The sequence below is a fragment of the Rhinopithecus roxellana genome, chromosome 16 (assembly GCF_007565055.1).
Source record: "Rhinopithecus roxellana isolate Shanxi Qingling chromosome 16, ASM756505v1, whole genome shotgun sequence".
Lineage (NCBI taxonomy): Eukaryota > Metazoa > Chordata > Mammalia > Primates > Cercopithecidae > Rhinopithecus > Rhinopithecus roxellana.
In genome coordinates this window covers 51,043,877-51,057,641 of record NC_044564.1, presented here as the reverse complement: position 1 = coordinate 51,057,641, position 13,765 = coordinate 51,043,877, and the positions used below count along the sequence as shown (strand labels likewise).

Sequence of the window (13,765 nt, the reverse complement as noted above, 5' to 3'; positions counted from 1 at the left end):
TAGTTCCCATTTAGTCAAGAAAGCTGGGGATGTGATAGCTTGCAAAGCACCTCAAATTATTCAATGTATCATAAAAAATGAATTCTCAGGACAGGTAGAAACTTGGTTTACTCATCATTATTTCTAACAAGTACCAAAACCCCCTGATTCGTGTGTGGTTTTTTTTTCTTGGCATACCAAGAGTTAATTGGCAGATGACATTCTTCAGTTGCATGAAGCTGTTCCAAAAAGTCCAACATGACAAAATATATTATAATTGACAACCTCTGACCTAGTGAGATCGCTTTAAATCAGAGACGTGTTCCTCATAATTTGTGGAATGATTATCTAGGTTTCAGCTGGTGTCTTGAATAATCGGTGTTATGATAACTGTATTTATAATGTAGTTTATTTTTTGTGGCCAAGGGCTTACACGATAATTACTTCTTCATAACAAATACCATATTAGAGAATAATATGTGATAGATTTAATTTCTTCTAGGACATTGAGTTATGTTTCAGATTTCTGTCCAGAAAGATCACAGAAATAAAGAAAAAGGGAGGAGAAAATACATAGAATGAAAGGTAAACATTTTCTTCAACCCCCAGCAAATGGCAAATTAAAAGGTGCTTGGGAAATGTAATTATTCCTCGCTTGACAATTTTCTTGGCAGGCTGAAAATAATAATTTCACTTTAACTAATACTGAGCCTGAATATCTGAGAAAATCTTCCAGATTATTTTCCTTGTATGAGTAGACCCCAGAAGGAATCCTCCATTTCAGAGTTTCTTCCTTGAAAGTGTGTTGTTATTGGTAGTTGTCAGTTGGGGATTTGGGGGTGGAAGGCAGTGCTAGATCCTGCTTGTATATGAAGGTGAACGTTTGGGCAAACGAATCTGATGATTCTCAACCCTAGACTGAATGTGATCTATCATACTAGTGGATTTTTTTCAACTCCTGAATCTCTTTCAATGCCTCTCTATCTCCTGCTAGACTCTCTTCTCCTGTCTTCCTGCCCCTTTCTCCTTGGTTAGGTTTAGGTTTCTATCTTCCCCAAATGTCTACCTTTAAAGTCACTGCAGTCTCAGAATATATGCACTGCTGAAAAAGAATGTTCTGAGGGAGTTCCTTTTTTATGCGTCTGAGGCTGAAAAAAAAACACCTTGTGTAGGAGGAAGAGAATAAAAGAAAGGGATATAGATGCAGGGGACCCATTGCTAGACATGGTATTATTCCATATTTTGCATCTTGGCTAATATGCTGATGTTTACTGGATGTCTTAAAAGATTTTAAGTGGAAAAAAGTAGTAACAACTATTTAGAGCTTCCTTCTTCCAGTTCACTCTGAGAACTCACATCCTTTTTTCTATGCTACAGGAAGCCCAAATGTAAGATCCTCCACAGTGACTTGGGTGCAGCTGCCCCTCCTATGGCTTCCTTCTTAAACAGACACTTCTAGGTGTGCCATTAGGTCTCAGCCAAGACCACCTGACATTGTAAAATATTGTTTCTTTATGGTAGTGATGGCAAATAAAAGTAGTTAGCTTTTTTCAGCACCAGTGCCTGGCACTGTGCCAACTCTTGGTATACATCATCATATTTTAAACCCCACAATGACAAATGCAATTGGTATTATTTTTAGTCTTTTTTTTCTAATTGACTTCCAGTCCCATTGTTACATTTGATACTCTTGGCTAGGAGGTCTTTTTTGAATGGAACAATTGTGACATGTCTTCCAAGTTTCCAAGAGTTCTATAGCATGCTCAGTTCCCCTTCTCCCTTTCTTTTTACCTTGTTTTTTCTCTCTTTCCTTCCTTCCTTCCATTTCTCCCATTTTTCATTCCATTCTACTTACATAGAACTTACTATGTACCAGAAGTAGCAGAGAACAAGACAGCTAAGGTATCTGTCCTCCTGGAGCTCACATTCTGGTGGCCAAAGACAGATAATTAATAGATAAACAAATATAAAAACAAAATACATACAGTTTGGGGTAACTACCAAAAGAAAATATAAAGGGTGATGAGAGAAGAAGACAGAGTGGGGAAGCTGCCTTAGATGGTCAGAGAAGGTCACATTCTAATGGTGACAATGGGTTTGAAAATGGAAGGAGAGAATGAGCCTGGTATTTGAAGAGCTGGCAGAAGAATGTACAAGGTAGAGGGAACACACAGCAAGCGTAAGGGCCCAGAGGCAGGAATGGGTGCAATGTCAATGTGCACTGGAGAAGAGGCCAGTGTGGCTAGAGTCAGTGAACAAGGGTAAAAAGACAGAACAAAGTCGAGTCAAAGAGGTGGGCAAGGGCAGATCCCACAGTGCCTGATAGACTGAGGTTAAGGTGTTGAGTTTTGTTCTCAATGTGATGGGAATTTATAGAGGGATTCAATAGAAAGTGGCATGATCTGATTTTTACAAGATTACTCTGGCCGCTGTATGGGGAATGGATTGTAAGGGTCAGATGGAGGAGGGGAGATCAGTTGAAGGTGCATTTCTGTGCTGTCCTTCCCTGAAAACAGAACCAATGATTAGATGACTGTAAGCGGGCCACCCAGTTGCTGGTTCTCTGATTAGGTTTCTGTTCCTCCTGTGTCCTCACCAGGTTTGACTATGAGGGGTTGGATCCCAAGACGACATATTATATCATGAGGGACCTGGAGGCCCTGGTCACAGACAAATCCTTCATTGGCCAGCAGTTTGCTGTGGGGAGCCATGTCTACAGTGTGGCGAAGACGGATAGCTTTGAATACGTGGACCCTGTGGATGGCACTGTGACCAAGAAACAGGTACTTGCTAGGAAATCACTAAGACAGGTTATCAGGCAGAACCAGAGGCCAATATGTCCTAGAACTGGAGAGGTCCTTAGGGATGATCTAAGATGACCTCACTTTATAGATGAAAACTCTGCACCCAGGAAAGAAGAAAGCCCTTGATGAAGGACACCTAACAAGTTAGTGCACAGGGTAGATTAGAACACGGGCCTTCTCTGGCCAGGCACAGTGACTCATGCTTGTTATCCCAGCATTTTGGGAGGCCAAGGTGGGAGGATCACTTTTGATCTCAGGAGTTCGAGACCAGCTTGGGCAACAAAGTGAGACCCCATCTCTACCAAAAAAATAAAAAATAAAAATAGCTGGGCATGGTAGCACACACTTGTAGTCCTAGCCACTTGGGAGGCTGAGGTGGGAAGATCGCTTGAGCCCAGGTGGTTGAGTCTGCAGTGAGTCGTGATCACACCACTGTACTCCAGCGTGGGAGACAGAGTGAGACCATGTCTCAAACACACACATACATACACATACACACACAAAAAACAAACAAACAACAGCAACAAAAGTAACATGAGTACTCTATGTCCAGTATTCTTTCCACTTGGTAATGGATAGACCAATATGTCAAATAAATACAGACCCAATATTTCCTTCTGAAATGTTTGTAGCTGCAGGTGCTTGTATGTGGTGGCCATTATTGGTGACGGATTCAGAAAAGTTACCAAGAACTAAAGATCCCTGTCCTTGGGGCCCCCAGGTACAGGGATATTTTACTTTCTATTACCTTATGTCACTAAAAAAAATCACAGGAGCTTAGCTGGGTGGGTTTGGTACCCAGAAAACCCAAAAGGAAGACATGCAGTTCAGACTAAGCATCATAGATAAGTAGGTAAATCAACTGCAGCTTCTATTAAGGTCTTGTCTTTATGAATTATGTAAGCAAAGTTGGTAGCTACTATGATTATTTCTCTTCTCAGTTTGGTTTATTTGCTGGCCATAGCAAATATTGACCCTTCTGGAAGCACATGTTAACGTTTACAGTCTAAATAACATAACTTGAGCAATGTTAAGAGAAGTTCCATTCTAAAATTTCCAAATTCTTATCTTTTTATATATTCTTCATAAGTACAGAGTGTTAAGTCAAAGCTGCAGATATTTTGGGACTACATACAATGGCAGTTACTGCTATTTTAATTTGACTAGTATTTCCTATGTCCTCCTTGTCCTACAGTCCCTTGACTTGCAGATACTCCAAAGTCTAATGCCTCTTGTTACTATCTCAGTATTCTCTTTCTGATTAGCTTAGTTCTCTCTCTGGTTAGCTTAGATGATCTTTCATCTCTATCAAAACACCAGTCCTTCATTATAGAAGCCCTTCCCTGACCCAACAAATTGATTATAACCCCGCTTTGAAAATACACAGGGCAGTAGAGAAAATAGTGGGTAAGAATTTAGAAAACTCAGAATAAAATTCTACCCCTACTGCTTAGTAGTGTGTGGCTTTGGGAAAGTTGCTTGATTTGAGCCATAGTTTCTTCCTCATCTGTAAAATACCTATTTCACAGAATTGCTTTAGAAATGAAATGAAATAAAATAAAATACCCAAAAGCTCCTAGCTATCTTTTATGTATGGGGTGCACAATATATCTTTTGTTGTGTTTTGTTTCATTCAAGGAAGCTTGCTTGTAGACTGGACTGAATTCACTCTGAAATAACACCAATGAATCAGTCCTTGGAGATGTGAAGTCAGGAGCTCAGCTGGCATCTTTGAGCCCCTGTGCCCTGGATAGGTCTTTTCCAGTTTTGGACCACATTCCCACTTCCATTTTACAAACTTTTCTTAGATCCAAGTCTCATTTTGATGTAGAATTCAAGAGATATAAAATAATGTGTTTTTAAAAGTATCCTTGGGATATTTTTGCTCACTGACAAGGAAGGCTTAGAAACCATTCCTTTAAGAAAGTGGTCTAATCTGCACTCAGTGATGGATTTTTATCTACTTGCAAGAAGCTTGTCTGTTGAGATTATTTGTTTTGCTGTTAATCCACTATTCCTCTACCTTATCTCTTCCTCAATGTACTCAGTGTTTGGATCCCTTTTCCTTGGATTTTCTTTAACTGTTCACATCAGGCCAATTCCTCAACTGGATCTCCAGTTCATCTATTTATTTCATTTCCCCTCCCCCTCAATAACTCTGACTGTTGGTTTTCATTTTTACACTGGAATGTATCTGATAGGGTTTGGCTGTGTCCCCACCCAAATCTCATCTTGAGTTGTAGCTCCCATAATCCCCATGTGTCATGGGAGGGACCGGGTAGGAGGTAATTGAATCATGGGGACGGGTTTTTCCTGTGCAGTCTTGTGGTAGTGAATAAGTCTCATGAGATCTGATGTTTTTATAAAGGGCACTTCCCCTGCACATGCTTTCTTGCCTGCTGCCATGTAAGACGTGTCTTTGCTCCTCCTTCACCTTCCACCATCATTGTGAGTCCATTAAACCTCTTTCTGCTAGAAATTACCCAGTCTTGGGTATTTCTTCATAGCAGTATGAAAATGGACTGATACAATATTGATTTCCCCCAGTCTCTTCTTTGCTCTTCTGAGCTCAAATGTAGCTATAAATAGATACATGCCACCAGGATCTGCTCTGGGAATTTTTCTGGTAAAGAAAGGAGATTTTTGTTCCTTTCCCCAGATTCCAGGACCCAGGTGATATCTTCATTGGCTGGTGGTCCTGAGACACACCAGAGCTTCTCTGCATGTCTGGGTTTGGCTCAATGGGGGTGATGAGAGACCAGTTAGTTAATACTTAGCAGCATCCCCATTGTTGGCAAGTTGCAGATGATTCCTTTGCTACAGTTGGTCCTGCTGGGTAGAGGTGGAATCCCTGCATAGCAGTGCTGTGGAGACCCTCTCAGGATGTCAGCATTCATCAGCATTCAGTCCCAGGGATAGTTGAGTCTGGGGCACACTTTAGGTAACATAGTGCAAAATAAGCATACTTTTCACACTGCAGACATGTAAAAGACATATTTGAATTTAAATAAGCTAGTGTTCTAAAATAGCCATTAAGTACCTCAGTGCATTCATTCAGTGGATATTTATTGACAGCCTACCAAATGCATAATTTGTTTTTTTCATGGTACAGTTTTAAAATATAAATATATAGTATCTTTATTGAGGTACAATTCATATACCATACAGTTCACTCATTTAAAGGGCATACTTCCACAGTTTCTAGTATATTTACAGAGTTGTGCAGTTATCACCACAAACAATTCAGAACACTTTCATTGCCCCAGAAAAGACATGTTGTGCTCTTCAGCTGTCATCTTCCCTCCAACATCCCTCCAACCCCCAGCCCCTGGCAACCCCTGATCTTTCTGTCTGTATGGATTTGCCTATTTGGGACATTTTATGTAAATGGAATAATATAATACATTGTCCTTTATGACTAGCTTCTTTCACTTAGTGTCATGTTTTCAGGGTTCATCCATGTTGTACCGTATATCAGTACTTTATTCCTTTTATTACCAAGTAATATTCTATCACATGGATGTACCACAGTTTGTTTATCCATCCATTTGTTGTTGGACATGTGAGGTATTTCCACTTTTTCACTATAATGCTGCTATGGGCATCCATCTACAAGTTTTTGTGCAGAGATAGGTTTTCAGTTCTCCTGGGTACACACTTAGGAGTGGAATTGCTGGGTCAAATGGTAACTTATGTTTAACCCTTAAAGGCACTGCCCTACGGTCTTCAGAAGTAATTGCACCACTTGACATTCCTGCCAACTGTATATGAGGGTTCCAGTTTCTCCACACCTTTGATGCTAACCCTTGTTATTATGTCTTTGTGATTTTAAAATACTGTTATTTTAAAACAACCTACTATATTATGGATTATTTTTAAATTAAGATAGGAGGAGATTTTATTTCTATACAGAGAAACAGAACTATATCTCTCTGTTAGCAAAGCTCAGAGGAGACATAATACTGCCAAATATCTGCTTGCTACAGGAAGCAGATTGTTGTGGTTCTCTTCAGTATTCTCTTGTGTTGGAGTCAGATAGACACAGGATTGAAGGCTGGCTTTGTCACTGCCTAGATTTGTGATTTTAGGCATGTTATTTAACTTCTTTGAACTTCAACTTGAGGGGAGGAGCTAGTGATAGTTATCACACATGCATCATGGGGAAAGTTCGAAGAGAAAGTCATGCGAAGCCTCAGGTACAGTGGCAAGTACCTAACTGATGCTCAAGAAATATCAGTGCCCTCCCCCTGACCAGAATCCTTAATTTGATTGAATATCAGTTCAAGAAAAGGATACAACTATTCTCTCTGTCTCTCTCTTTCAGACACACACATACACACACACACACACCCAGGTGTATATTTTTAAAAGTAATAATCAGTGTGCCCTTGGGTTAGAAAACACTCACCCAACTCTTCTATTTATTATATTTTAACAGTACTTTACAGTAAAATTTGAGGCTCAGATTGATGATCCTAAGGTAGTGGGAGATTCCCAGTTATCTCTTGTTTGGGTTAAATTCTACTTACTTTAAAAAAAAAAAAAAGTAGATAACAAATAATTTTCAACAGTGAATTGTTAAACAAAATTTGTGCTCTTTCTGTTTTATCCAGAAATTCTCTTCAAGCGCAGCTTTCTGCTCCAGAGCACCCAAGGCACCTTGGTGCCACTGCAAATCGTGTGAGCAGTGTTTGCGTGTGCCGGCTTAAAGTCAGAAAGTTTTGGGTTTGGCCGGGCGCGGTGGCTCAAGCCTGTAATCCCAGCACTTTGGGAGGCCGAGACAGGCGAATCACGAGGTCAGGAGATCCAGACCATCCTGGCTAACACGGTGAAACCCCGTCTCTACTAAAAAATACAAAAAACTAGCCGGGCGAAGTGGCGGTCGCCTGTAGTCCCAGCTACTCAGGAGGCTGAGGCAGGAGAATGGCATGAACCCGGGAGGCGGAGCTTGCAGTGAGCCGAGATCCGGCCACTGCACTCCAGCCCGGGCGACAGAGCGAGACTCTGTCTCAAAAAAAAAAAAGAAAGTTTTGGGTTTGAGCCTCAACTCTGTCACCTCCTTGCTGGGTATCTTAGGCAAGCTATTCAACCCCCCTATTACCTGCTTTTTTAAAATCTGTGAAATAGGAATAATAATTGTGGCTATCTCATATAAGCCTTTGGGAGAATTAAGCAAGATAACACTTTTAAAATCCTGGCACATAACAAATGATAGCAATTGGTTAAATAAAATTATTTATATTTAAAAAGCATCCTTGGAAAAGCATTTAATGAACCACAGGTGATAAGAAAAGTAGAGAAAAAACACACAATTTTGCAGTGTCACGTAAAGATTTGAGAAGGCCCCTTCAGTTTCTAAGTCATTTGGGAACTGATTCAAACTCACATTTCTCCCCCTCTCTCATCCCCCAACACACACACTCTGCTTCAGAAAGCAAAAGGTTTTTTAAGGCAGTTTGGTCTCCTTTATGTCCTTGACCTGAGGTCAGAGTCAGGAAATAAACCATGGAAAAAATGCTGTTTCACATACATCTCTAGAGATAAAGTAGAAATGCTTCTCCATCCAAAATGAAATTAAAATCCTGTTCTGGTGATAACCACTCTACTCCTGCGAACCCTGCTGCTGTGGAAATGTTCCGTGAAGTCTATCCTGCCTGGCTCTGTGGGACCATTCAAGGAGCAAAAAGGAAACCCTAAAGTTCTCAACCCCTGACATGATCTCCCAGGGACCTTCCTGGCCTCAATGTGGTGTGTTTGGTTTCATGGGATTTACTATGGCTGCCTCCAAGTGTCTGATGTATGTGTGGCCTTGGATGCCAAGAGAAAAATTGATGTGTGCTTTCCATTATACAGGGCCCAAGAGAAACTCGGTTTGATTTAGAAAGCATTTTCATGAGGCATGGTTCAACAACTGCAGTTCTTCCTTCTATCTTCATGAGGAATGTCACCATTTTCAAGCAAAATCTAGTCACATAAATGACTGACTGATGCTATTTTCTTCAAGTATGAGTGGAAAAAAATAAGCCAATAGCTCCAATGAGAATAGGGGAGCACTTTGATCAAATTGCTAAGTAGTTAAAGAAGTTCCTAGTTTATGCCTTCTAAAGAGATAGGACAGACAGGAGTTGTGTGATTCATATGGGTTGCAGGGTGAGCCACTCTTTCTTCAGGGGCAACTTCATTGTGCAAACATTGAGGGTTTCCATCCATCATGCTGGGTGAGCTCTTTCTTCCCTTCACCGTCCGTATCCCAAAGAATATTATCAAGATTGTCTCTTACTATGATCTCTTCTCCATCTCTAACATGTGGCCTAAGTCCTGGAATCCCCACTCAGTGCCGCAGTTTTGAGGCTCCCCCTGCTCTGATAGAAGGAATACTCCAATCCTGGTATTGTGAGTGAAGGACAGTGTGACAGAAGTGGCTCCACACTGAGAAACAGCATATTGCCACTATGGTGGGTATCAATCCAGAACCATGACCTATATTTTGAAAATTGACTTTGAAATGAGAAACCTTGACACTTTAGGAGCAAAATTTAAGCAACTGAGTCTCTTTTTATGACTCATCCAAATCCTATATTGTTGTTTTTTCTTTTTTCTTTTTCTTTCTTTCTTTCTTTTTTTTTTTTTTTTTTTTTTTTTTTAGACAGAGTCTGGCTCTGTCATCCAGGCTGGAGTGCAGTGGTGTGATTTTGGCTCACTGCGACCTCTGCCTCCTGGGTTCAAGTGATTCTTGTGCCTCAGCCTCCTGAGTAGCTGGGATTACAGGTGTGCACCACCATGCCCAGCTAATTTTTTTTTTATCTTTAGTAGAGACGGGGTTTCATCGTGTTGGCCAGTTTGATACTCCTGACCTCAAGTGATGCGCCCACTTCAGCCTCCCAAACCAACTCCTATATTTCTATCTAACAAGCTCAAAAATCATGAAACTCTTCCAGTGCTGAAGTCATCTGCAAGTAACAGTTCAGCTGATGGTTAAAAAGCTGATGTAAATAAATGCATACCAGTTAGCTGATGTGGAAAACCAAGTCCAATTTGATTATGTCAGGCTAACTCTGAGCTGATTAATACCTTTTCAAGTTAAGCAGGTTATGTGGAAACATTTTGATGTTGTCCTTAACCCAGAAAAAAAGAACCATTTGAATTCAGTTCAGAGAAAAAGTACACTTTGAAGACTGATTTTGAAGTCAGTTTTCTTTTAGAGTTGTTATTTTAACTTGCAAGAAGGTGTCTGCTCTTTTTAATTTCAGTATTTAGAAACAGTAAATTGGCAATCTCAAAATCATTTTATTTCCAGCATGTGGTGTTTTAATATGTACCTTGATGCTACCAACCCCTGGTCAACAAATATGAAGAAGCTCACTAAGGTGTTGTCCCTAGCACTGTATAAAAGCAACTGAAGAACCTGAAGCTTTAAGATTGAGTTCTTCTCTCTTCAGAGTTAGCTAGTCAACTTTCAACTTCAACTTTTTGTTTTTGTTGTTGTTGTTTTGTTTTTTGAGATAGCGTCTTGCTCTGTCACCCAGGCTAGAGTGCAATGGTGTGATCTTGGCTCGCTGCAACACTGCAACCTCTGCCTCCTGGGTTCAAGCGATTCTCCTGCCTCAGCCTCCCGAGTAGCTGGGATTACAGGTGTGTGCCACCACACCCGGCTAATTTTTGTATTTTTAGTAAAGACAGGGATTCACCATGTTAGTCAGGCTGGTCTCAAACTCCTGACCTCAGGTGATCTGCCTGCCTCGTTCTCCCAAAGTGCTGAGATTACAGGCATGAGCCACTGCACCCGGCCTCAGCTTCAACTTTGATAACATCCTAATCAATGAACTAATTGAGAGACTGTAATCGTAACAATTTATCATTGTCCCTTTTGCTGGAGTGCCGTTTGCTGGAGTGTGGTTTGTGCATCTGGAAGTAGAGCCTCAGAAATCATTTTAGTCAAACTGATTAACCCACCTATAGAATTTGGTTAAATCTGAAAGTTAGCATACCCACAAATAGCCCTTCTACATTGAGTCACAGAAATGTTTAAGTGAATGGACTATTATCACATTTAGTATATTGTGATTGGATGTGGGTTAAAAAAAAAATCCCTTTTTCTTTGAAAATTGTGATGTTGAAAAGAATCTCTGCCATAAACATATATTCCTTTCCTAACTTAGTCCAATATGGTGAAGGTTGTTAAAGGTAGATTCATTTACATCTTCATCTATTCAGTGAATATTTACCAAATACCTACTAGATGCCAGTCAGCTCATTGGCACTGAGGATACAACAGTATTCAGGACAGTTGAGATTCCTGTCTGCTGCTTAAAATGCAGTAGGGAAGATACATTGATATTAAGCTCTAATTACCGTAGAGTTTGTTGAAAAATATTACAGAGGAAGAACTTATTTGGTGTGCATGGCAGGGGGAACCAGACTAGGGCTCTAGAAAGCTCTCCATGGGGAGGTGATATCTAAGCCATACCCTGAAAAATGGGTAGAAGGCAGCCCAGGTGAAACCGTTTTATCAGACTGTGTACTTTTCTTCAGTACAATGTGGTGGTTATAGGGTTGTTTAGTTCTCCAGATAAAGAGCTAAGGTTTCCTATAGGCATTCTCAATGGGATGCTACAATAACTGTGTTTAGGATTCTCAACTTCAGTGCTCATTCTACAACACTGTGGTTGGAGAAAATAAAGACAGTCAGGCCCTGTATTGTACTAACTATGCCTTGTGCTAGGACATTTTGAAAACCATGAATTAAAAAAAAAAATTTCTATTAGCCACTTTTCCTGTGATTTTCCTATTTGTCCTCTGAAGGCCAAACACATATTCAGTGCTTTATGATAACCTGTCAGCTGATTTGAAAATAAAATGGGAAGCTGGGTGTGATGTCTCATGCCTGTAGTCCCAGCTACTTGGGAGGCTGAGACAGGAGGATTGCTTGAGTCCAGGAGTTCAAGACCAGCCTGGGCAACACTGCGAGACCTCATCTCAAATTTTTAAAAAAGCAAGAAAGATAATAGAATGAGGGAGACACTGTTTCTGGTTAGTCAGGAAGTTCTTATCCCTCTGTTTCTGGTTAACTGGAGTTTTGTTATAAAGAATGACCTTATCCTGACATAAGTTGATTCCTTTAGAACTATTGTCTAAAGTGTCAGTAGTAAAATTGTCCTAAAATGTGTAGCAAACATGTAAGCATTCTAGAATGGCAACACAGTTACTTTCTATTGGAATATTAATGTCTCTGTGTTGTCGGGTGGGTGAGCTTCACCAGGAAATAAAAATATAAAAGGGAAAAGCTGCAAACGATCACAGGAACTAAGGGAGGAAGCTATGCTGTTGTCTGGGTAAAGTGTGTCTGAATCCAAAATATCCCAGAACTGGGGTGGATAGTGTGTGAACAGGGATCAGCAGTCATTGGCCAAAGAAATGCGGAAATAGAACGTGCATGATTTTGTTCCGTTGTTCCAGTTTTGAGTGTTGGAATTTGGATAAGGAATAGCTTTCAAATCTTCACCCTTCAGCAGCCCTCTCATCACGTAGGGTGGCTTTTCCAGGTGGGTGCTTTAAAAGAGCATGTAAGGAGTCATTTGACCTTGATTTCCCCAGATAGTTCTTTGCAATTGTTAGCCCCCAAGAGGGCTGGTTGGTTTAAAAAAAAAAAAAGGCTGGGTGAGAACTGCTCCCAAGAGCAGGGCAGCTGAGTATGGCTGGGCAGTCAGCACACTGCACAAAGGCACCCAGCCTAATGGGGAAGGAGAAGCTGAAGTCCAAGCCAGCCAAAGGAAGGATGGTTTTCTGCAATTTATCTATGCTGGGGGGACAGGGGACACCTGTTTTTAACTCACACAAAAGCACCCTATGGACTGACTGCTGCCTGCTCAACCACTTTTGAACTCATGCTCACAGGTAACTCTACAAATTAAAGAAAAATGAGTAATTCTAGGTGGGTTTTTTTTTTGGGTGCGTGTGGAAAGATATGTCTGTTCAATCCAAATCTCCTGCTTTCTAGGCTGCATGCCCGCTTCTACAAAATATAGTTCAGATGTTACAAAGCAGTATCTTCACCTTGATGCTTTCCAGATAAATCGTTGTGATTTCCTGTGGGAGTTAAGATCTGAGTTAGGCTTGCAGAGTCCCTCTCTTCCGAGGCCGTCCTGTCTCCAGGTTCACATGCCTGGTGTGGCCAACTGACTATATATGCGACACTGCACCAGATTGCAGGGCCATATGCTGTTTTCCCCTGGAATTCATCCTAAGTCAGTATTTGACTAGGTCCGATGCTGCCAAATAACTGTTGGTAATGTACAGTTCACCCTTCCCTGCCTGGCTGCAACATGTCCTACAGTCTCCAAACTAACATCTGGCAGCTCTGTGTGCATTTAGCAACTTACAGATTTCCCTGTATTGATTTACACAAGGGTTTATTTTAAAAATTAAAAAAAAAACAGTAAAAACTCTAATGTTTATTTATTAAACATTTATCAGATACCTACTCTACATAAGGCTCTGTGTCAGCTTTGGGAAAAATACAAAACACAAGATATTTTTCAGATATTTCGCATGAAAAGCAATGTATGAATATCAGTAGTTGCATATGGTTCAACCTCAAATTGTAAGCCTAGAGTGAGAAGACCTACATGGAAGTAAATTAAGCTCCTCCATTTACTAAATATGTTACCCTGACAAGTGTTTTAACTTCTTTCTTTTCAATAAAAAGAGAAATTGGCAAGAACGACTCTAAGATCCTTCTTTCAGGATGTTAAGGGTCTCAACTGACCAATTATGAAGAGTAAGCCAGTTCAATAAGAGGTAAAGATAATATAAATTGCAAGAGATCCATGAGTTTAGTAGTGATTTCAGAGGGCAGAGCAAAGTTAAAATTAATCTTAATTCTGCCTAATTTAAAAATAAATAAGTATGCACCATCGCATCACAAGCCAACAACTTTCAATGAAAATGGTGCTACGCCCTAGGTTTTCCAACCTTTCATATTT

The 13,765-nt window shown here is 40.5% G+C and overlaps 1 protein-coding gene across 4 annotated transcripts in view; it reads left to right on the top strand.

Moving 5' to 3' along the window:
- The window catches only part of PGM5 (phosphoglucomutase 5), a 180,495-nt gene that overhangs the window by 128,160 nt on the left and 38,570 nt on the right, over positions 1–13,765 (top strand). For all 4 annotated transcript variants that reach the window (XM_030920218.1, XM_030920217.1, XM_030920219.1 and 1 more), the window contains exon 10: positions 2,579–2,762. In XM_030920218.1, the coding sequence (XP_030776078.1) occupies positions 2,579–2,762 (184 nt within the window). The remainder of the gene's footprint in view (positions 1–2,578; positions 2,763–13,765) is intronic.